The sequence below is a fragment of the Littorina saxatilis genome, linkage group LG9, assembly GCF_037325665.1.
Source record: "Littorina saxatilis isolate snail1 linkage group LG9, US_GU_Lsax_2.0, whole genome shotgun sequence".
NCBI classification, from domain to species: domain Eukaryota; kingdom Metazoa; phylum Mollusca; class Gastropoda; order Littorinimorpha; family Littorinidae; genus Littorina; species Littorina saxatilis.
The window spans coordinates 23,952,041-23,977,210 of record NC_090253.1 but is presented as its reverse complement, the minus strand read 5'-3'; the positions used below and the strand labels follow the sequence as shown (position 1 = coordinate 23,977,210).

Genomic DNA, 25,170 nt, shown 5'->3' with positions numbered 1-25,170 from the left:
CCCCCCCCCCCCCCCCCCCCCCCCCCCCCCCCCGTGTACACTACATTGGGGTGTGCACGTTAAAGATCCCACGATTGACAAAAGGGTCTTTCCTGGCAAAATTGTATAGGCATAGATAAAAAAATGTCCACCAAAATACCCGTGTGACTCCCGCAGTGGGGCACTGCGGTTATGAAATTAAAGGCCCCTCCTGTTTTTGGAACCGCAGGAGCTTTCTAGTTTGATGTTAGGTAGATTTTTGGTTCCTCTTTCCTGTCATGCTCTCTTTTTCTTCATGAATTCTTTTCCTTTTTCTGCCTTCTTGCTCATTCACCTGTATTTTTTCCAAAAATCTCTTCTCTTGCCGCTTGTCTCGCGATTCATGTATAGTTTAATCTGTTAGTGTTCTGATGTAAGTCCAGCAGTAGATAGGTTAAGCCTATTTTAACACACTGGAAACTGGTAATCTTCCAGTAGGTATTAATTTAGTTTTACTAAAGCCTGCTGGGACACAAGTAATGGGTTAGTGCATTTGTAAACAGGAATCGCTTGACAAGTGGCCCCCTTCATCCCCCCCTTCCTCGTCCTGATATGGCTCTGCGTAGTCGGCTGGACGTTAAGCAACAAATAAACAAACAAACAAACAAACAAACCCGTGTGACTTGGAATAATAGGCCGTGAAAGGTAAATATGCGCCGAAATGGCTGCAATTACTGGCCGTATAAAATTTCATCTCACACGGCATCACTGCAGAGCGCCTAGAACTGTACCCACGGAATATGCGCGATATAAGCCTCATTGATTGATTGATTGAAGTAATCCCACACTTTGAAGTAAATTACTTCAAAGTGTGGGGATGTGCCCCACACTTTGAAGTAAACCCATTTTTTACTTCAAAGTGTGGGGGGATCTTCCCACACTTTGAAGTAAACTCAGTTTTTACTTCAAAGTGTGGGGGGATCTTCCCACACTTTGAAGTAACTTACTTCAAAGCGTGGGACTTTTGCATCGCCTGTTTGAGCCTGATGATTTTGTCCAAAAAAATGGCAAAGTCTTTTGAATGAGTGAACAGAAAAAGTGAGCGAGCCAAGAAACATAGGGATGTTTGTTATCAGGCTTTAAAGGCATATGTACTCGATGACTATACACGCTAATTGCTTTACCAACAGCTGGAGACATGCTAAATTAAGTTCCCTGCAAAATATTGTGGTCTAGGACCCCTTCAATGTTGAGATATGTTAATTTTCATTTTGATCTGGATCGTCCTATTTATAGATTTGGCAACACATGTAACGTTGATGCAAGGGAGCTAACACCGCGGCTTTGTTGACATCCTCACTTTTTCAGAGGCTAGAACAAGCTGTAATGCATGTATTATGGTCCGCGCATGGTGACATATCGTCATTATATGGTCTTATGGTGCGTTTGACATCGATTATGGGCAAACTACACTTTGTAAACACGGGAGCGCGTACATATGCCTTTAAGCAATGTCCCATTGTTGAGTATGACGAAAACTCGTGGTGACGATTTTAAAACATGTTGGGTCACGCATGGTCCAACCTTACATGGTCCAACCTTACATGGTCCAACCTTACATGGTCCAACCTTACATGGTCCAATCTTACATGGTCCAATCTTACATGGTCCAACCTTACATGGTCCAATCGTGCATGGTCCAATCTTACATGGTCCAATCTTACATGGTCCAACCTTACATGGTCCAATCTTACATGGTCCAACCTTGCATGGTCCAACCTTGCATGGTCCAATCTTACATGGTCCAATCTTACATGGTCCAACCTTACATGGTCCAATCTTACATGGTCCAACCTTGCATGGTCCAACCTTGCATGGTCCAACCTTACATGGACAACCTTACATGGTCCAACCTTACATGGTCTAACCTTACCATGTCCAACCTTACATGGTCCAATCTTACATGGTCCAACCTTACATGGTCCAATCTTACATGGTCCAATATTACATGGTCCAACCTTACATGGTCCAACCTTACATGGTGCAACCTTACATGGTCCAACCTTACATGGTCCAATCTTACATGGTCCAATCTTACATGGTCCAATCTTACATGGTCCAATAATATATATGGACCATGTAAGATTGGACCATGTAAGGTTGGACCATGTAATGTTGGACCATGTAAGGTTGGACCATGTAAGATTGGACCATGCGTGACCCAACATGTTTTAAAATCGTCACCACGAGTTTTCGTCACACTCAACAATGGGACATTGCTTAAAGCCATATGTACTCGATGACTATACACGCTAATTGCTTTACCCACAGCTGGAGACATGCTAAATTAAGTTCCCTGCAAGATATTGTGGTCTAGGACCCCTTAAATGTTGAGATATTTGAATTTTTATTTTGATCTAGATCGTCCTATTTATAGATTTGCCAACAGAGGTAGCGTTGACGCAAGGGAAATAACTCCGCGTCTTTGTTGACATCCTCACTTTTTCAGAGGCTAGAACAAGCTGTAATGCATGTATATGGTCCGCGCATGGCGACATATCGTCATTACATGGTCTTATGGTGCGTTTGACATCGATTATGGGCAAACTACACTTTGTAAACACGGGAGCGCGTACATATGCCTTTAAAGCCTGATAACAAACATCACTATGTTTCTTGGCTCGCTCACTTTTTCTGTTCACTCATCCAAAAGACTGCCATTTTTTTGACAAAATCATCAGGCTCAAACAGGCAATGCAAAAGTCCCACGCTTTGAAGTAAGTTACTTCAAAGTGTGGGAAGATCCCCCCACACTTTGAAGTAAAAACTGAGTTTACTTCAACGTGTGGGAAGATCCCCCCACACTTTGAAGTAAAAAATGGGTTTACTTCAAAGTGTGGGGCACATCCCCACACTTTGAAGTAATTTACTTCAAAGTGTGGGATTACTTCAAAGTGTGGTGCAACAGTCGTGCCGCGTCTGCTATCCAGTTCGCGGTAGGATTAGAAAAAATATATATATATACCAAACCGATGTCAAATTTATACGAGCTGATTTGGTGAAATAAAGCACATTTCTACTTGCGAAACCCATCGAACAGCCATTAGGCTAAGCGAGAGAGTTCTCGTGATTGTTTTCAGTAATTAAAAAACTCATTCATAAAAACTAGAGACTAGGTTTCTGGTCAAAACGAATGATTAATCTGCTGTATCATTCGCTTGTCGGAAAGACAATCGGCCTACGCGCTCCTCTCTCAAATATGACCTTCTCTTGTCTACTGTCTCGGAAGATTTATTCTACTCCCAAATAGCACTTCTTTGCACCTCTTATGACTCCTTCGTCCTCTAGAATCCCGTACCCATACCAAATACGAGCTGATTTGGTGAAATAAAGCACATTTCTACTTGCAAAACCCATCGAACAGCCATTTCCGGTGCTCGATCGCGGACATTTTCAGCTTTGAAGGATATTTACGGGCAAATATCAATCGCTCCCTGACTTTTTATGCATCGAGAAACAAATTTAGTCATCGCTGAATCAGTAGCTTACCTTAAATCCCGACATAAATCAAACAATACCTAGAAAACAGACAAAACTTGCCTTCACACGTGTCATGAGCGGCATTCGGCTTCTGTTCGGCATTTGACCGGTTATCCCCCGTGAACAGGGCACCACAATACGAAACCGCATCGGAAGACGAGTTCAGCTGCAAACTGCTATCTGTTCACTTCAACTGTGAAATTTAATATGAACTAATAGATGAGTCGCGCCGCAACATACACAACACGCGCTGAACTCACCACAAAGCAGTCTGCCCGCGGCGCGCGACGATTGACTGAACTCGAAAAGACCAGCACGAGCGGTAGTTTACATGAAAGATTTCGTAACGTAATCATGCCTATCTCGCTTTGAAAACAAGATCAAACACAGGCTGCACATTTATTACGACTTCTGCTATGAAAATAACAAAAGCAAAATATGAAAGCTTTCGCTGCAGGTTCCCGTTCCTTTCAATGTTTTCCCTGTGTCTGTGCGAACAGTCGATCGCATTATCATGTTCAACGACAAGATGGCGTCGTCCGATTATGGCTGAACTCAGGGGAAAGCGGGCGATCGCATTGAAAGATTTGAGGTGCCCGTGAGCAATAACTTCGATTACAAGTGCACCGTGACATCAACGGTTGAACAGATCCGAGGAAAGTCAATTCTCCACAAACATTCTCACCAAGAGAAGAATAAAACAAGCTCAAAAACTTACCGACCATGCGTGTTCTAGTGAGGCGAACGCACGAACTCGCACTGACTGGCTGATATGCAAATGAGTTCAGCTATTCGGCTCCCACTGACCCGCTGTGCCGACATTTGGAACCTTTTGCCCTTTCTTTCTTCGTCGGCACATTCAATCATCTTTTCCTCCCAGGCGGGGGTTGACTCACACAAGAGTTGGGACAGAAGAAATGTTTCATAGTCCCTAATGCAACGAATTTTTCGATGGAAAAGGGACCATAAACACCTTTTTCCCACGTCAAAACCAACTGTTCAGTTTCAAAAATCTATGTTTGATATGCTGAATACACTGCCGTAGGTTTGTTACAATAATATGTTTGAGCCCTAATTTAGAATGTTGCTGGTTTGAGTTTAATCACAAGCAGGAGTCATCATACCTGTAGATAGATCTAGATAATATACCTGTGGTTCAATAGTCAAGTTTTGACTAAATGTTTTAACATAGAGGGGGAATCGAGACGAGGGTCGTGGTGTATGTATGTGTGTGTGTGTGTGTGTGTGTGTGTGTGTGTGTGTGTCTGTCTGTGCGTCTGTGTCTACACGGTCTGTGCGTGTGTGTGTGTGTGTAGAGCGATTCGGAGTAACTTGACTACTGGACCGATCTTTATGAAATTTTACACGAGAGTTCCTGGGTATGATATCCCCAGATATTTTTTTATTTTTTTCGATAAATGTCTTTTTTGACGTCATATCCGGATTTTTGTAAAAGTTGAGGCGGCACTGTCACACCTTCATTTTTCAATCAAATTGATTGAAATTTTGGCCAAGCAATCTTCGACGAAGGCCGGACTTTGGTATTGCATTTCAGCATGGAGGCTTAAAAATTAATTAATGACTTTGGTCATTAAAAATCTGAAAATTGTAATTAAAATTTTTTTTTTTATAAAACGATCCAAAATTACTTTTATTTTATTCTTCTTGGCTGTATCTGCAATAGCACGTTATTGTGTACCTCTGACATGATTCTAAAACTCAACGAACGGTTGCGAGTCACACGAACTTGTCGGCGGCGACTGGCTTCAAAGCCGGAAAGCCGCCGAGCGCCGGGCTATGCAGAAAAACCGTCTGCTTTGAGACACGATCTTTCGTGACCCTGCTTTCGGGCTATCTTTTATAAAACTTTCAAAACTTCGAATTGTACTGATGTTGTCTTGATGAAAAAAGAAATCTTTTATGATTTAAGAATGTTTGTGTTACAAGCTGTCAATTTATTATTTAGATTTTGAAACGGTTAGTTCTAGCGCCAAAACGAGGCGCCTGATTGTAGATCAGACGGTCCACACACAAAAATTCTTTGAAATTAAATGTCTCACTATCGACGGAAAACAGCCAGGATGTTCCCGTTCGGTGAGCGTTCAAATGGAAGGGTGTTTGTACTGTGTGAAAAAGACTGACAGTATCTGTGATGTTTTACTGGAGGCTTACTGTGCCTTTAAGTTAGTCAACGTCTCTACTACACGAAGTGTGTGCTCGGGTGCCGCGTATCTTTTCAATAAAATAGTTTTGAATGCAAGGGTTTGGTTTCTGACAGCAACAGTTTTCAAGAAATCTTTGAATATGGGCACTGTGAGCTATATTTTCAATAATCACTGTAAAAGCAGCAAAAAGAGAAATATATAAATGAGGTAGATGCGGTTACACCAACTTCAGTCATACACACACACAGAACACACACTAGCACTGACACACATACACACACACATACCCCCCCCCCCCCCCCCCCCCCCCGCCCACACTCACGTGACACACTAGTTAGTCGCCTCGCCGCCTACGCGCTTTCCCCCAGTAAAGCAATCCGACCTTTGGTTGATTACATTTTTAAAGGACAATAAGTATCATCCTTAGTCTGTATGCCTGCCTGTCTGTCTCTGTCTGTCTGTCTGTCTGTCTGTCTGTCTCTTTTCTCTCTTTCTCTCTCTTTTCTCTCTTTCTCTCTCTCTAGGCTCTCTCAGTCTCTCTCTCTCCATGATGTCTCTCTCTCTCTCTCCGCTCTCTCTCTGTGTGTCTGTGTCTCCGTGTCTCTATCCCTCCCTCTCCGTCTCCTACGCATGCACGCGTTGACACACTCACGGATGTACACTGAATTATACAATCAAAAAGTCACCATCATATACCTAAACCCGGCGAGTATAACAGGGCACACAATGTGTGATTTGAGAGCAAAATAACCTGTTAACAAACAGTGGGGGTACCACTCGGATGCTTCCTGTTCTTCAACCGCCGCCCCCCCCCCTAACTGACCTCCTTAGAAATAGGAGGATCCCATAGGCCTAGGATCCAATCATTCCTATTATTAAACTTTTTAATTTTGGGGGTTGCGCTCTCTCGTTTCCGTTGCGATGATAACCGCCTAGTAAAATGGTTCCTGCAATGTATCGATCCTGATCCTGATCCAGTGCACAAAGGAAGAAAGGAAGAGAATCACACACACACACACACACACACACAGACGGCACACACAGACGGACCCGCCACTCACACTGACGGCACACACACACACACACATACACACACCGCAAATACACACACACACACGGCATATACATATACACACCGTCGTGACCCTGGTACACCGGCCGGCCACACACACAAACACACCGGCACACACTGACACACACACACCGTGGCGGCCCTGGTACACCACACACACACGGATGAGTGCATTTTATGGGGGGGGGGGGGGGGGGGGGCGGGTTTCCAAAAGTAGTTGTGAAGATATGGGTGTGAAGGCGCAAAGCGCTGAGCCGACGGCGCGAAGCGCCTAGCTTGCTAGGGGGGTCCGGGGGCATGCTTCCCCGGAAAATTCCCCTGACAATTTTGAAAAAAAGGATGCAAAATGGTGCAATCTGGTGCATTCTGAGGATGATCATTAGCAGTTTCAGGCAGCCCTCTTTTTTTGTTTTGTTTTGTGTTTCAGTGGTCAGTTTGGCCTCAGAAACTGACCCCCAACAACAACCCCCCAAAAAAACACAACAATATTTGTATTTTTTGGCTGGGGGGGGGGGGGGGTCCGGAAACCCCGACCCCCCCCCCCCCCTCCCTCGTCCGCCCCTGCACACATACACCGTCGTGGTACACTAACCGCACACCGGCACACACACACACACTGACATACACGCACTACTCTGACTCACACATACTGACACACACAGTGACACACACGCACACACACACACCGACCGTGCCGGTACACACACGCACACATACACACACACACACACACACACAGTGCACGGTTCAACTGTCAAACCAGATTGATTCGGTCAGATTCGGTCGCCAAAACATTGTCGTCTGCTATAAAAAGAATGAGTGACCTCCCATGACATTTCAGCCAATGGGAAATCAGGATAGCAAGCACTGCTGTCCTTGGGACCTAGATACCGCGACGCCAGTGAATGAGTGAAGACTGAAACATGCTTTCACGCTCTCTCGCCTTACGATCGTTTAGCAATTAGTGCCTTGTGAGAAAATAACGCAGCCACCCCTGGGGCGATCAGATATGGAAGTGCGTATGAAACACAACACGGAGTTGGAACTCATGCGCTTATAGAGGTTCTCTGTGGGCAACTTTATTTTTGTTCCTTTGCAAGTGTACTGGATTTCGCTTTTCTCTGTACGTAAGAAGTGTTTTCGCGAAATCTTTTGTGGCTTGTTAGGTCGTACAGGGTTATTAGGGTTCTCACTTCCAGAATAATCGTTGCGGAACAGCTGTAGTTTTCTCTTTGGACTGTGAGAATGTTTGTGTTTTTGTTTCTGGTTTGTGTTAATCACTAGTCAACTCGGCTTACAAAGAGTGTACGTACGTTTAGTGTACGTGCTGTGCTTGTAGTTGTACAATTCTTGTTGGAGAGACTTCGACTGTCAGAGTGAGTGTGGGGCTTCCCAAGAACTTGATCTGTCTCTCTGCATGTCTGTCTGTCTGTGCCCCTCTTTCTCTCTTTCCCTCTCTCTAACACACACACACTGACACACATACACACACACACACATACACACACACACACACACACTTGCACTTGCACTTTGCAAGGTTAGGCCTAAAAAAAAAAGGTGTGGTTACGGTAACCCGACCTACCCTATTTTTAGGGGCCGACTAGACCCTATAACTTTTTTTTACAAAAATTTGTCAAAAAACAAAACAAAAAACAAAAAACTAGTGCAGAAAACGCAATGAAAGCGAAAGCGCTCGAGTCGCACACTTATTTCCCTGTCAAGTAGGTTTAATTTGTACACATTAGAAAAAAAAGTAAAAAAAAAAAAAGTGATTGCCTACCTTCCTACCCTTTTTTTTGTGGCTATGTTACCGTAACCACACCTATGTTTTTGTTTGGCCTTATTCAAATTGTTTACCAGATTTCTTTCTTTCGTTTACAGGTGAGACAAGAATTCATTACTGATTATATATAAGGGCAAACACTTGAACTGGTATATATTTATATATATATACTAGAATGAATACCCGCTTCGCCGGGTAGCCGGCTTCGCCGGGAAGAAGTACTTAGAGCCGTACGCCGGCTTCGCCGGGTCCGAACAATGGACCCGCCAAGCTTAGGTCCCTCCCAGATTCGTGGAATGGGAACAGCACGAAAATGATTCAGTGGCCATAATGCCATTCCTGACCATATCGAGTCCCATCCTTGTCGACGAATGTAACCGTGTTAATCACCTTTGGAGGCGAACTCCACTCAAACAGGACTGAGCAAGTTATGGCTTCTCAAAGGAAGGCCAGTACATAAAATTACACAAAAGCCGCCAGACCACATCACAAACAGAACTGAACAATGCACAGGTGTTGCTTACATAGAGACACACACACTCACACACACACACACAAAAACACAGAGAAGCCGTATCTATAGAGAGATAGATGACAGTGTATTTTTCGCGTGGCTATAAATTGATTCGACCTTTGCACTTTTACAGTGAGGATAATTTACGGGTCCAATTTACGTTCTGTACACTGCGTTGACCTTCTAAAAATAGTAACAGTAACAGAACGCCGGGAATATCCGAAGACGCTCAGCGCAGTGGACAGCGCAGTGACATTCTAAAAATAGTAGTAACTTACAACTGAACGGGAAAGCCACACGAAGGAAGGGAGATAAACGCCAAACACTGGAGAAGATAAGGAAGAGTTACTTATAATGGTGAAATGAACACAAAACCCAAAATCAGTTCAGCGCTGCGCGCTGAGAGCACGTGTTGAAATATCTCATCGATGATATTGTGTCCGGGGTGTAGCTGAATACGGTGTCCAAATTTGAAAAAGATCCACCGAGAACTTTGGCGTTGTGATGTGGTGTAGCGGCTATGGTGTGTCGGTATGGGGGCCCGGGTAGCTGAGATGGAACCAAAATAGCTGAGGTGGAACCAAAATCGGTTCCGCGCTGCGCGCTGAGAGCACGTGTTGAAATATCTCATCGATGAGGTTGTGTCCGGGGTCTCTCTGAATAAGCCCACCAAATTTGAAGCAGATCCATCGAGAACCTTGGCCGCGCATCGCGCACAGACAGACAGACACACAGACACACAGACACTAGTCGTATATATATATAGATATGCAATATTGCTGCTGTGTGACTTTCTGCTGAATTTCTTTGGGAGTATTTTCAGTGTTGGTTTTCTAAAAAGCTGCAGTTTTTTGCAAACTGACACAGTTGAGGACAGTTGTTAACACATTTCCACTAAACTATGAGGTTTACATTTCTGTGATCAAATGGCTTGAAGTCAAGCAAAGCCATGCTTTAGTATTCATCATCTATGGTTGTGCCACATTAACATAACACTGCAATGGTATGACAACACAGTTATCCAAAATGACTTCACCAGGAATGCGAGGAGGCAAACGCACACGACCTTTAGGGTCACTGCGTCACATGATCGCACCGGACGATACAAAAGTGCAGATTCCAAAACTGAGCATCAGTCCTAAGAATGAGGAGGAGGAAAAGAAGGAAATAAGACTAGCAGGCGTTCAGGGTAACGCGATGGCTGTACCCCCTCCGAAGGAAACATCACGCATTGAGGAGAAGAGAAGACCCACGCCTGGGACGCAGAGAGAACCCATCCCTCCAAAGTCCGCTTCAAACTCTTCCACCAGTGCTGTGTCCCACGAGGCCTGTGAAAAAGATCTGAAGGAAGTTTTGGTAAGTCTGCTCCGCGTTTTTGAAAGTTTAATATAAGACCAAAGAGTGTGGGAGTTTGTGCGATGTGTCCTGAAAAAGAGCTAGTTGTGTTTGTGTGTTAAGAAGTTGGGGATGAGAATGTTGAACTCATATAGCACACATGTATATATATACTTTATGGCAAAAGAAAGAATTTATGTAACAGAGGTATAATCAAATGCAATGAAATAGTTATTAGTATGAAGGGACCAGGTAGCTTGCTTGATAGACCTCTGGACTTGCGATCGTTGGGTTGCGTGTTCGAATCCATGTCCAGATGTACACAGGGAAACATTTTATGCTAACTCAGAGACAGTATCTTTTATTCTACAGTATGTCCCACCCTCATATCACAACCGTGGCACATAATTCTACGAGAAGTGCAGGTTCGCTGATTAAAATGATTACACCTAAACACGCATCCACCTGTGGGTAGCACGACTCTTGTTGCTGCTAGCTTTTCAAAGGGAGGAAGCAGCCCAAATTTTCCAGCAATGGGGTAAAAGAGTAATGAAAATGAACAAAATTTAAATGAAGATAGATGGACTTAACCAATCAGCTCATTTACTTGAAAGTCTGACCGAACATGTGTGAACCACTGTATGTGTTTAAGTAAGTACTTTCGAAAAATGAAACCACAAAACAAAATTTTATACATTTAAATTTTTTTGTTTGAGCTGACGGTTAACAGTCTTAATATCACTAAAAGAAACGCGGTCCCCAGTTTTACCTCTTCTTCTTTCCTCAAGGCTGCTTGTGCTGTTTCTGCCTATCGACCTGCATCAGGCAGAGGCTTTACACAAATAAACGTCACCTGCAAACTTCTTAAAATTTGGTTGTGTATTAATTGTTGTTGGCAATTTAATTGTCTTCACCAAAAAGAAGGAAGGAAAGATGTTGAAGTTAAAGGCACAGTAAGCCTCCCGTAAACCATCACAGATACTGTCAGGCTTTTACGCACAGAACATCCTGGCTGCTTTCCGTCGAGAGTGAGACATTTTGAAAGAATGTATTTTTGTGGACCGTCTGTTCTACGATCAGGCGCCTCGTTTTGGTGCTACGTAGAACTAACTTTTAAAATCTAGATAATAGATTGACAGCGTGTAACACAAACATTCTTAAATCATGAAAGATTTCTTTTTTCATCAAGACAAGATCAGTACAATGTGAAGTTTTGGAAGTTTAAAAAAAGATAAGGCCTAAAAAAAAATAGGTGTGGTTACGGTAACCCGACCTACCCTATTTTTAGGGGCCGATCCTATAACCTTTTATTACATTTGTCAAAAAAAAAAAAAAAAAAATACAGTGCAAAAAACGCAATGAAAGCGAAAGCGCCCGTGTCGCACATTTATTTCCCTGTCAAGTAGGTTTAATTTGTACACATTAGAAAAAAAAGTTAAAAAAAAAAAAAGTGATTGCCTACCTACCTACCCTATTTTTTTTGGCTATGTTACCGTAACCACACCTATTTTTTTTTTGGCCTAAAGACGATTTTTCTGCACAGTGCTCGCTTTCTTTGAAGCCAGCCGCCACCGACAAGTTCGTGTGACTCGCAGCCGTTTGTTGCGTTTTGGAATCAGACGTACACAATAATGTGCTATTGCAGATACAGCCAGTCGCATTGAAATCACAAACTGACCCACTAAATTGTGAGAAAAAGGAAAGTGGATCACACGGGTTCACGATGGCTCAGGGGTTACATAAACCACGAAATCTGGTGTGTGGTTTACGCGAGCTAAATAGCAATGCAAACAAACTGTTTCATTTAATGCTATTAAATGCTATTGCAAGTGTGTTCCATAAGGTTAGAACTGCTTTTTTTCATTAGAGGATTTAAATCGTTTTGTAAACCATTTGAAACATACTGGGGCTTTAAGTTTAACTATGGTTTGTTTAGAGGTTTATTCCAAATAAGACTTCTGTTGAACAATCCTCTTGTGGTGAAAAAACAGCTTACTGGGAAGCCCTGCTTCTTCGTTTTCCCCTGCCAATATCAATATAAAATTGATATTCCGTTCAAGTCTTGGGGCCTATTATTATATTAGGAATAATACAAAAGCACTTCCCGTTACTTGCACTTTGTTCCACAATATAAGGTCGATCACACGATAGCAGTGGTACCTGTAGAAAAATCAATAAATGTCTCCCATACAGAACCCTGAAAATAGAGCTCCTGACACTTAACTTTCTTTTCTACCTGTGGAAGGCAAGGTGTTCTAGAAGTCAACAGAGAGTGACCATGAAAAGGTTCAGTGGGTGTAAAATTGCAGAAATTGCTTTGAAATACAAAAAAAAAGGGGGGGGGGGGGTCCTTGTGCAACAGTGGAACCTGGCTTTAAGACCCCCCAAAATCCGAGAAAATCAGGTCTTAAAATGGAGGTCGTCTGAAAATGGGGGTAAATTTACAGAGGTTTATAATGAACAGAAATTCTAAGAAAACAAGGTCTTTTAAGGGAGGGAGTCTTAAATTGGGGGGGGGGGGGGGGGGGGGGGTCCACTGTATTAGTCTCAGAACCTTGTGCACTGACTGTCAGTTGTTTGATTATTGAAAAAAAAGAAGAAGTAATTAGGTTGATAAGTTTAGGTGTTTCTTAGAGAGAAACTTACACAGACTTGAGTAGAAATGGTGAACAAGAAAGTTGGGGGGATTTCCCCACAAAGGAGGTGTTAGGTTATAACCTTTCCCACACTCTAGTACAGTGCAACCCCGCTTTTAAGACCCCCCCCCCCCAAAAAAAAAAAAAAAAAAAAAAAGTCAGCCTTCTCCCCGTTAAGACTTTGGTTTTGCCAGATTTTCTGTACATGATTCCTCTATAAATTTACCTCTATTTTAAGGCCCCCTCATTTTTAAGACCTGATTTACCCAGATTTTTGGATGACTTTAAAAAGAGGGGTTCCACTGCACAATAATCCCATGGAGGTTTAGCTTTGATCTGTTAAGTAGGAGTGAAGGGGCTTATTGTGGGGGGTTTATTCTCCTAGTAGCAGCACATTTAATGTTTGCCCCGTGTTCTTCCATTTCTGCTGTCGAGTCTGGCATACATAAACACACACACACACACACACATAAACACAAACATGCATGTACACACTCACACACACACACACACACACACACACACACACACACACACACACACACACACACACACACACACACACAGACAGACAGACACACACACACACACACTCTCTCTCTCTCTCGCTCACTCTCTCTCACACACACACACAGACAGACAGACAGACACACACACTCTCTCTCTCTCGATAATTCTCGCTCTCTCTCTCTCTCTCTCTCTCTCTCTCTCTCTCTCTGAGATTGCCCAAAAGCCAATTGACAAAGCCAATTGACAAAGCAAAACAGCTTGTCCCAGTCTGGTAGCTGTAACAGCCTTTCAAATCCCTCTGTCCCAGGTGACTCTGAACAAGAAGGGTGACTTGCGGACCATATTGCCTTACTCTTACTGTGCCTATTGTCTCACCCCAGCTTATCGGGATTTGCTAGCCTTGGGTGCCTCGAAAATAAAAAGACATGGTTGTTATCAGAGAAAAGAAGTGCTAATAGGGCAACCTAATGTGAATAAGACTGCATTGAGGCGCTGCTGGAAATAGTGACATTGAATGTGCGCAGGACTCAAAAGCTTTTGGTGGTGTCATATATTTGGATTAGGTGCTGAGTGTTAATGAAAAGATCTGTGTGACACAGAGGTACCTCTCTTCTAAGACATCAACAGGTCTGTCCTGCTACCCCCTGCGGGTTAGGGGGAACAATTTACCTGATGCTCCCCAGCATGTCATAAGAGGCGACTAACGGATTCTGTTTCTCCTTTTACCCTCGTTAAGTGTTTCTTGTATAGAATATAGTCAATTTTTGTCAAGATTTTTAGTCAAGCAGTATATAAGAAATGTTAAGTCCTTTGTACTGGAAACTTGCATTCTCCCAGTAAGATCATATATTGTACTACGTTGCCAGCCCCTGGAGCAAATTTTTGATTAGTGCTTTTGTGAACAAGAAACAATTGACAAGTGGCTCTATCCCATCTCCCCCCTTTCCCCTTTGCGATATAACCTTCGTGGTTGAAAACGACGTTAAGCACCAAATAAAGAAAGAAATAAAGAAAGGTCTGAAAAATGTAGGTCTCAACAGGCGGGAGTCTTAAACAGTGGTGAATTTGGTGACACTATGAAGAGAAAGTCATGGAAAATTGGGTCTTAATTTAGAGGGACGAGGGTCTTAAAAGGGAGGGAGTCTTTTACCTGGGATCTTGAAAGGAATTCCCACTGTATACAGTGAGACCCTCATTTAAGGACCCCCGCACATGTGTAAAAATCAGGTCTTAAAAAGGAGGGAGTCTTAAAATGGGGGTACATTTACAGAGGTCATGAACAGAAAGTCTGAGAAAACAGGGTCTTAAAAGGGAGGGAGTCTTAAATTGGGGGGTGTCTGATAATGGTTCTCACGTACTGTATACCTTTCCTCCTTTGCAGGGTCGAGAGAAGGATCTAAAGGAAAGGATTGCACAGCTGCAGAGACAAGTGGAACAGCTGACTACCAAGGTGGGGGAGAAAGACCAAGTCATCCTCGCCATGACTACCGACATGGAGACTATGGTGAGATTTATATACTTCAGGTGCAGCTTAAATACGTTGTACATGTCATTATTTTTTAGGTAGCAGCTGGTAAATTAGTATTCAGGGTTAGTGTCCTATCCTCAGGCCTTTCGATGAAAGTGAATACAGTGGATTAATTCTTGCCCCTTTGAAGACCTCCAAAAAATCTGAGAAAATCAGGTCTTAAAAAAGGTGGGAGTCTTAAAATGTAGGTGAGGACTGAAGTCTGTAAAAGCAAGGGCTTACAAATTGGGAGGTCTTAAATGGGGGGGGGGGGGGGGGTGTGTGTCCTAAAAGGGGGTTTCCACTGCAGTTCAGCGGCAGTGTTCTAAATTTACTGTCCTTTTTTCAGGAAGAGAACTACAAGCAGAAGCTAGAGAAGGAAAAGTCCAGTCACCGGGCAACAAGAGATGAACTGGACGCAGCACAGCTACAGATACAGGAAGGTCTGAGGCAATTGGAAGCTCTGGAAAAAGAGAGCAGGGAAAAGATGGACCTCATTCGTCTGGATGTAAGCGGCTATTGCTATGGGTGGGAAAATAGCTAAGTCGGAAGCGGCGCTGGCTTCAAAACTAGTTGTCACTATTGGCGTGGGTTTGATCCCCATGTTCGGCCAGGGATTTATTTCCCAGAGTCAACTTTGTGCAGACTCTCCTTGTTGTCCGAACACCCCTGTGTGCACGCAAGTTCAGAGTGAAAATCTCAGGGCTTGGTTTCAGAATACACGCATGCAGGAGAGAAAAAAAGGTAATGCCGTACTGTATGGCAGCTCGCTTTCCCCGGAGAGAAAGCAACCCCAATTTCCATGAGGTAACCCCACAGGACTATATGGATGTACCTTACCTGACCTGACCTTGACCTGACCCGACCTGACCTTGCTTTTCCCAGGCAGAAAGCAACCCGAATTTCCATGAGGGCAACCTCCCAGGAATATATACATAAAATCTTATCCTTATCTTATTCTTGTTGGACAAATTGTCAGAAATTTCACCTTTCTTTTGTGAAAAGTTTATTGATCAGTCATTCAGTGCTCGTCCTATTTTTCTTGATTTTAAATCAAATGTGACTTTTTTTGTAACAGTTTACAAGACAACTGAATGAGCTCAGGGAAGCCAAAGACAAAGAGATAGCTGACAGAGACCAAAAGCTCAACAGGCTGAAAATGCAAATGGCAGATGCATTAAAAGGAAACTCATGGTATGGATCTGTGTGTGTGTGTGTTAAAAGGAAACGTATGGTATGGTTCTGTTTGTGTGTGTGTGTGTGTGTGTCTGTGTTTTAAAAGGAAACTAAAATATGGTATGGTTATGTGTGTGTGTGTGTGTGTGTGTGTGTGTGTGTGTGTGTGTGTGTGTGTGTGTGTGTGTGTGTTAACTTGTGCTTTGGTTCTGTGTTTTTGTTTGAAAAGGAAACTTGTGCTATGGTTCTGTGTATGTGTATGTATGTTCAAAGGAAACTTATGGTATGCTTCTAATTCTATGTGTGTGTGTATACATGTGTGTGTGTTAAAAGGCAAGTTATGCGTGTGAGTGTGCATGCATGTGTGTAAAGGAATCTTAAAATTGAGGGTCTTGTTTGTTTGTTTGTTCGTTCATGGGCTGAAACTCCCACGGCTTTTACGTGTATGACCGTTTTTACCCCGCCATTTAGGCAGCCATACGCCGTTTTTGGAGGAAGCATGCTGGATATTTTCGTGTTCCTATAACCCACCGAACTCTGACATGGATTACAGGATCTTTTTCGTGCGCACTTGGTCTTGTGCTTGCGGTGTACACACGGGGGGTGTTCGGACAACCGAGGAGAGTCTGCACACAAAGTTGACTCTGAGAAATAAATCTCTCGCCGAACGTGGGGACGAACTGACGCTGACAGCGGCCAACTGGATACAAATCCAGCGCGCTACCGACTGAGCTACATCCCCGCCCCTGTTAAGGAGTCTTAAAATTGAGGGTCTTGAAAGAGAGGTTTCAGTATAAGAGTGTGATTTACATTCATGTCATTTCTATTGCCAGGGAGAGACAGCAACAGCTGGAGGAGCTGACCAAGGACTTGGCCAGGATACAGGAGGAGTGTGACATGCTGCGCAGCAAGCTCAAGGCTCTTTCCAAGGGAAAACCTGTAAGTTGATTTGACAAAGAAAGGAACGTACAGTGGAACCCCCCTCTAAGACCCCCAACAATCTGAGAAAACAGGTTTTAAAAGGCTGGGAGTCTTGGTTAAAATGGGGGTCCATTTGCAGAAGTTATGAACAGAAAGTCTGAGAAAATCAGGTTTTAAAAGGCTGGAGTCTTGGTTAAAATGGGGGTCCATTTGCAGAAGTTATGAACAGAAAGTCTGAGAAATCAGGTTTTAAAAGGCTGGGAGTCTTGGTTAAAATGGGGGTCCATTTGCAGAAGTTATGAACAGAAAGTCTGAGAAAATCAGGTCTTAAAAGGCTGGGGGTCTTGGTTAAAATGGGGGTCCATTTGCAGAAGTTATGAACAGAAAGTCTGAGAAAATCAGGTCTTAAAAGGCTGGGAGTCTTGGTTAAAATGGGGGTCCATTTGCAGAAGTTATGAACAGAAAGTCTGAGAAAACAGGGTTTAAAAGGCTGGGAGTCTTGGTTAAAATGGGGGTCCATTTGCAGAAGTTATGAACAGAAAGTCTGAGAAAACAGGTTTTAAAAGGCTGGGAGTCTTGGTTAAAATGGGGGTCCATTTGCAGAAGTTATGAACAGAAAGTCTGAGAAAATCAGGTCTTAAAAGGCTGGGGGTCTTGGTTAAAATGGGGGTCCATTTGCAGAAGTTATGAACAGAAAGTCTGAGAAAATCAGGTCTTAAAAGGCTGGGAGTCTTGGTTAAAATGGGGGTCCATTTGCAGAAGTTATGAACAGAAAGTCTGAGAAAACAGGGTTTAAAAGGCTGGGAGTCTTGGTTAAAATGGGGGTCCATTTGCAGAAGTTATGAACAGAAAGTCTGAGAAAACAGGTTTTAAAAGGCTGGGAGTCTTGGTTAAAATGGGGGTCCATTTGCAGAAGTTATGAACAGAAAGTCTGAGAAAACAGGTTTTAAAAGGCTGGGAGTCTTGGTTAAAATGGGGGTCCATTTGCAGAAGTTATGAACAGAAAGTCTGAGAAAACAGGTTTTAAAAGGCTGGGAGTCTTGGTTAAAATGGGGGTCCATTTGCAGAAGTTATGAACAGAAAGTCTGAGAAAACAGCAATTTAAAAGGCTGGGAGTCTTGGTTAAAATGGGGGTCCATTTGCAGAAGTTATGAACAGAAAGTCTGAGAAAACAGCAATTTAAAAGGCTGGGAGTCTTGGTTAAAATGGGGGTCCATTTGCAGAAGTTATGAACAGAAAGTCTGAGAAAACAGGAATTTAAAAGGCTGGGAGTCTTGGTTAAAATGGGGGTCCATTTGCAGAAGTTATGAACAGAAAGTCTGAGAAAACAGGAATTTAAAAGGGAGGGAGTCTTAAATTGGGGGGTCTTAAATGTGCCAACATGTGCAATAAGAGTTAAGTGACACTTATAATATGCGGAACTAATTTTCTGGCACCTGAGAGAATTAAAGAAGCATTGAATTGAAACGAAAAGCGAAATAGGGCTGTAAGTGTATGCATGATTCCTCTGTTTTAAGATTGCTCCTTTTAATAAATACAACTGTTTTTGGTACAGTAATTGCAGATTTGAGACAGTTGAGTGTACCCTGGTGAGTGAAAAAAACCATATTATATATACCATTTTTTTCTTTGTCTTCTTCAGCAGGGTCAGTGTGGGAACTGTGCAGAGTCTGCGTCCAGAGCGGAGAAGCTTGCAGTGACGGTCAAGGAGCGTGAAATGGCCATCAAGGAACTCAAGACGCTGTGCGCCAAGTTTGAGAAACAGCTCAGTCAGCAAGACGTGCTTCTCAAGCAGTGGGCAGACAGCAAAGGTCACAAGATTGCATAACCCAAGTGAATGACCTTGACCTACTTTTGAAAGGTGCTCCTGAAACTGTGGGCGGACAGCAAAGGTCACAAGATTGTATAACCCAAGTGAATGACCTTGACCTACTTTTGAAAGGTGTTACTGACACTGTGGGCAGACAGCAAAGGTCACACGATCGCATAACCCAAGTGACCTTGACCTACTTTTGAATGGTACAGATCTGCTGTTGATTGGAAATGCTAAGTAGGTAACAAAACAATACAAAACCCAACAAAATTAAACAAGTTCAGCTGACCGCAGCAGAATCATGTTTTATGTAAGGCATGAAAAGGAGAATATAGAACCTGAAAGTATTTTTCAGACTGCACTAGCTTGAGTCAATCTCTTGTGGGTTGGCAGCAATTACATCCTCAACATTGCCTTACCCAAGTGACCTTGACCTACTTTTGAATGGCACAGACTTGTGACTGGAGTATGTGCTAGTGAAGTTAGAAACTTGAGTAAGAAGGGGAACTTAATTCATCCAGTTGTGTAGTAGGGGAGATTACTGGTGTGAGAAGAAAGAGGTCATAAATTGGCAAGTGGCATTCTCTGAGTGACCTTGCCCCACAGTTGAATATGGTGCAGAGGGTAAAGATTATGATATTTCTTAGGACTTAAGTAAAACTCTGATGGCTTTGATACAGATAAAGAAAGTAATTGCAGAAGATTATGATCATGTATTAAAACATTGTGACTTGTGAAACATTTGTGATTTCTTTGGACAGCAAACATGTCTCCATGTCTTGGAACATTGAGAACTTGTTGTGATCAACATCCATGTGTCATCATGCCTTTAAACATCGTCGATTCTTTAAAACATCCATTTACAATCTTGTTGTGTGTTAAGCCAAAAGTGCTGCCGTGCATTTCTGAAAATCTTCCAGGTAGAATAGTTATAGTACTTTGACATGGACACCAAGCTTGGCAAGTCATTCACAGTTTCAATGAGTATGTAAATCTTGCTGCACAAGCTCTTGCAGATTGTTATTAATGCAGAAGAAGAGAATTTAGACAACCACAGTACCTTCAACAGTGATGCTGTAACTTCACAATCTTTACCTCGGATCAGACGATGAAAGAGACAAAGAGATTCAGATTGTGTGTGGCCGTTTGTATGCTACAAAGGGAGAAAAGGACTTTTTAACAGATATTATAACACTCCAATAAGTGATGTTAGGGAATGAGTCTGTTGGAGTTTTTTTATGCGCTGTGGGAGAGTTGTATTTTGGGAGATATTCCTCAGGTTGCCTCACCTTCAAGGGATACAACTCTTTTACAGTGCTCAGAGAAACCCCCCCAAACAGAGTAGTTATTTACAAAAATCAGCAATTGTACACATGTTATTGCTGTGCAAGAATTGAAAACTGTGTAAGCCAGTGAAGTGGATCATTGTAAGGATGATCGAACAGCGTTACAGTATGGTTTTACAGCATTACAAATAATAGCCATTATGTTCTTACAGCATTACAGATGATTGCAAAGACTGGGAGTCTTTCGGCTTTACAGATGGTTGCAAGGAATCTCTGACATCATTGCAATGCTTAAATTACATCAAAATAGATGAATGCAAGTGCTACAACAGCAATTTACAGATGATTGCAAGTATGCTTTTACAGTATATTACAGATGATTGCAAGGGCACTGACATCATTACAATGCTATTACAGCATTACATATGATTGAAAGTGCTATGCTTTTACAGCATTACAAATGAATGCAATGATACTCTTACAGCATTACAGATTGAAAATCTGTTCTCAGGACGAACATCTACTCAAAATGCTTCCATATGGACGGATCTGCTGGCTAGTTATACCATTTGAAAGTGCTCCAAGCAAAAGATTTTGTTGTTGTCATTCAAAATGATTTCAGTAGTGGTTTAAAAAAAATGTAGCCAGGAAAATTAGAAGCAAGGTACATGTACAGCAGTGTGGACCTTCCCATGAGAGGACACCTCCCTTAAAAGGACACCTTCTCTTGTCCCTTTTTACATTATCTCTACCAAAGTATACCTGTCATGAAAGGACACCTGCAATGTAGGGGCACTTTTGGCTGGTCCCAAGGCTGTCCTTTCATCACAGGTACCACTGTAGTAGAAAGGATGTTAAAGAAAGCCTTGCTTTATTCACATTATTTGTAATGTTTTCAGGTAAATTCTCTTAAAATCTGTGTCATCAATGAATACTGGAGCAACTTAGGCCTGAAAGCATGGATCCCTTGAAGTAACATTTCATGATTGCATGTTGTGTTTTTCCTTCCATACTCGCTCAATCAATTGAAATTCTAGATTGCGCAAAGAAAGCCGTATTTGTAGAGGCCGGGTAGCTGGTGGTTATTAATTTAAAGATCAGCCTGGGTTTCTGTAGGCAAAGCAGCTGTGATACCATGAAGACTTTTTGTGAATGTTCCAAATCCAAGGTGATGGTATAAAGGATTGAACTACACTACATTTAAATCCAAGGTGTTGGCCTTTAGAGAGAAAGGATTTGAACTTTCATACAATGCATGGTCACTAGTACCTGTGCGATGAAGGAAATCCTTTGTGTCAAAAATGCAAAAACAGAGACTGCGAAAGTTCCAAAATTCAGAATAAAAAAACAAGAATGGTAAGTTAATGGAACTTGTGCTGGGACAAGTCTCCATATTATGTCAGAATGTACAAACGCACAAATTATGGAGCCTCAATCTTAAAAAGAGCGTATATATTTCTGCTGAAATTGGAAAGCATTTGCCTCTGAAAAAAATGCAGGGGCAGTACTAATGTATCAGGTCTTTTGTAATACATTGTGTGTTAAAAGTCAACATTGGACACATAAAACGGCTGTGAATTTGCTGCTGCATCCCCCCCCCCCCCCATATACTCTTTGATGTTAAATGCCATCTGTATTTCATGAAGGCACTGGGTTTTTCATAAACACGCTTTTTCAGACAATGAGGCAAATGCACTTGTAGTACGCCATATTTTTGCAAAGTGCCCACACTGAGCCATAAGTAAAAAGCCATATCTCAAAATAAAAGCCATAGTTATTATTTACATATATTTATGTATTTATGCTGTAATTTTTATCCCAAGCTAAAATACATATATATATATATATATTTCATGTATATATTTAAATAATGGAAAGCCCATGGTACTTTGTGTATACGTCATGGCATTTCACGCTGAATCAGGTTTTTTTGGGTTAAATCTTTGTAATTGCAACAGCCTAGGGTGCAGTGTGGCGTTCCTCAGTGCAAGTTTCTCTCTCCATTTAACCCTTAGGCTGGTTGTCGCGACATATGTCGCGCTACTTTACGTATACTGTCACCTGGTTGTCATGTCACCTGGTTGTCACGACATATGTCGCGCTACTGGCTCAGTCTGTTTTGTCGGTTCCGATTACCTACCATGGCTGCGAAAACCTATATGACCGTTTTTTGTTATTTTTCTCTCTGTTATTGTTAATTCACCAGTGGCTATGTAACATGTGTTACAGAATTGCACCAGTGTAAGGGTTAGTACACTGTAAAGGCAATGAAAGGAAGTCACTGCGCTGTATGTAAGAGTGCACATTTTTTTGAATGAAGATTATTTATTTTGGTGCGGACTCAGACTTCAGTAAGCAATCTAGCAACATTTGTGCAAGATTTGTTCCCAGCGTATATGTGGTGGTTTAAACGTAAACGTGTGTGTGTGTGCATATGTGACAAATACCAGTTAGCGTTTTGTCAGAACATTTGCACACAAAAACTGTACGAGGTAACGTTGGTGCGACAAAAGTATGTATACTTATTTATTCCCAGGGTAGTGTTTATCGCTTGATGTGATTTCCATCCATTTTATTTTGTGATTTACACCAGCTGTAGATTAAACTTGCATGTTCCCCCGAAAGCGGCGTATGGCTGCCTGAATGACGGGGTAAAAACAGTCATACACGTAAAAACAACACTCGTGCAAAAAACCAATGAGTGAACGTGGGAGTTTCAGCCCATTGATGAAGAAGAAACTTACATGTGAAGAGATGGCTTGTGTTTTCGTTAGATGTATTGTACTCCACAATAGCATGGTCTGTTTACGGTAACATAGGCAAAAACAATAGGGTCGGTAGGTCGGGATTTTATTTTTTATTTATTTTAATTTTTTCCCCAAAAAACATATTTTTAAGTTATTTTGCAAAAAAAAAGACCTCCCCCGCGATTTTGTTGTTGTTTAAAAGTCGCGGCTTGTAGTCCGTCAAATACGGTACAGTTTTTGTCAGTAAAAATTGAAAAAAGCATTTGTTTTAAATGTATAGGTAAACTTAATTAACGGTGTGACGGACGCGCATGAGGCATGTTTTAATCATGGATGTGCAAACGCTGTGTGGAGTACGCTCATTTTCTTGAAAATACACCAAGTTTGTTTGAGAATACTCAAAGTGCAAAACAGGGGTTCCCAGGTCTGAGACTATTTTTGTGTGTGGCCTTAACTCTTTGCAAGATAATGTAGTTACTGTACAGTGGAACCCCTCTTTTAAGACACCCCCCCCCCCCCCCCCCCCCTTTTCAAGACCTTACTTTCTCAGATTTTCTGTTCATAACATTCCCCCCGCGGGTTTGGGGTAAGAATTTACCCGATGCTCCCCAGCATGTCGTAAGAGGCGACTAACGGATTCTGTTTCTCCTTTTACCCTTGTTAAGTGTTTCTTGTATAGAATATAGTCAATGTTTGTAAAGATTTTAGTCAAGCAGTATGTAAGAAATGTTAAGTCCTTTGTACTGGAAACTTGCATTCTCCCAGTGAGGTAATATATTGTACTACGTTGCAAGCCCCTGGAGCAAATTTTTGATTAGTGCTCTATCCCATCTCCCCCCTTTCCCCGTCGCGATATAACCTTCGTGGTTGAAAACGACGTTAAACACCAAATAAAGAAAGAAAAAGTTCATAACATTTTTAAATTTACCTGCACTTTAAGACCTGATGTTCTTGGAATTTTAAAGGTGTTAAAGTGGGGATTCCACTGTACTATATACAGTGTACAGGGAGGTCCATACAAATGTACCTTTTTACATTTAGTCAAGTTTTGACTAAATGTTTTAACATAGAGGGGGAATCGAAACGAGGGTCGTGGTGTATGTGCGTGTGTGTGTGTGTGTGTGTGTGTGTGTGTGTGTGTGTGTAGAGCGATTCAGACTAAACTACTGGACCGATCTTTATGAAATTTGACATGAGAGTTCCTGGGTATGAAATCCCCATACGTTTTTTTCATTTTTTTGATAAATGTCTTTGATGACGTCATATCCGGCTTTTCGTGAAAGTTGAGGCGGCACTGTCACGCCCTCATTTTTCAACCAAATTGGTTGAAATTTTGGTCAAGTAATCTTCGACGAAGCCCGGGGTTCGGTATTGCATTTCAGCTTGGTGGCTTAAAAATTAATTAATGACTTTGGTCATTAAAAATCTGAAAATTGTAAAAAAAAAATAAAAATTTATAAAACGATCCAAATTTACGTTTATCTTATTCTCCATCATTTGCTGATTCCAAAAACATATAAATATGTTATATTCGGATTAAAAACAAGCTCTGAAAATTAAATATATAAAAATTATTATCAAAATTAAATTGTCCAAATCAATTTAAAAACACTTTCATCTGATTCCTTGTCGGTTCCTGATTCCAAAAACATATAGATATGATATGTTTGGATTAAAAACACGCTCAGAAAGTTAAAACAAAGAGAGGTACAGAAAAGCGTGCTATCCTTCTTAGCGCAACTATACTACCCCGCTCTTCTTGTCAATTTCACTGCCTTTGCCATGAGCGGTGGCCTGACGATGCTACGAGTAAAATGGCATTGCGTTCAGTTTCATTCTGTGAGTTCCACAGCTACTTGACTAAATATTGTATTTTCGCCTTACGCGACTTGTTTCATTTTGCTTCTAAACCTGTGTTTTTCCAGATTTTTCAGTAGTTTGTAATTTCAGGCGACTTTATGAGGACTTTAGTTTAGATGACATTGGTCAATGTACTATTAGTCAGGAATCCAGAATGGTGTTAGGGTATTTTTATTTTTTTTGTTATGCCATGATGAAGACCAGATCTGTGGTGTAGTTAGTATTATTGTTTTTGTTTTTAATGAAAAACAACTATTTTTCAATTTTTCATAATGATTGAAACTTTACATGACAGCATTACTATCAGAACTACTTATTAAATCAAAACAACCTTTATGTGCATG

General features: G+C 41.9%; 2 protein-coding genes across 3 annotated transcripts in view; one reads left to right on the top strand and one right to left on the bottom strand.

Moving 5' to 3' along the window:
* The window catches only part of LOC138975655 (uncharacterized), a 16,742-nt gene extending 12,352 nt beyond the window's left edge, over nucleotides 1–4,390 (bottom strand). Inside the window, exon 1 of the mRNA XM_070348388.1 lies at nucleotides 4,217–4,390. The gene's annotated coding sequence lies outside the window, so the exon portion shown is untranslated. The remainder of the gene's footprint in view (nucleotides 1–4,216) is intronic.
* Nucleotides 4,391–8,647: 4,257 nt separating this feature from the next.
* LOC138975661 (angiomotin-like protein 2) lies at nucleotides 8,648–25,162 on the top strand. 2 transcript variants are annotated; one of them, XM_070348396.1, is made up of 6 exons: nucleotides 8,648–10,391; nucleotides 14,898–15,020; nucleotides 15,373–15,531; nucleotides 16,102–16,217; nucleotides 17,033–17,138; nucleotides 18,766–25,162. In XM_070348396.1, exons 1-6 carry the CDS (start codon nucleotides 10,041–10,043, stop codon nucleotides 18,946–18,948), a joined length of 1,038 nt encoding a protein of 345 aa, XP_070204497.1. In that variant the 5' UTR covers nucleotides 8,648–10,040; the 3' UTR covers nucleotides 18,949–25,162. The 2 variants fall into 2 exon arrangements, with proteins under 2 accessions (XP_070204497.1, XP_070204496.1); XM_070348395.1 differs by having other exon boundaries at nucleotides 8,650–10,391; nucleotides 18,763–25,162.
* Nucleotides 25,163–25,170: the final 8 nt, after the last annotated feature.

Excerpts from the sequence above, each read along its gene's own strand:
- LOC138975661 (XM_070348395.1), top strand. The coding sequence starts at position 10,041 with ATGACAACACAGTTATCCAAAATGACTTCACCAGGAATGCGAGGAGGC. Across the intron at positions 10,392-14,897 it reads AAGATCTGAAGGAAGTTTTG|GGTCGAGAGAAGGATCTAAA; the intron begins GTAAGTCTGCTC and ends CCTCCTTTGCAG. Across the intron at positions 15,021-15,372 it reads CTACCGACATGGAGACTATG|GAAGAGAACTACAAGCAGAA; the intron begins GTGAGATTTATA and ends TCCTTTTTTCAG.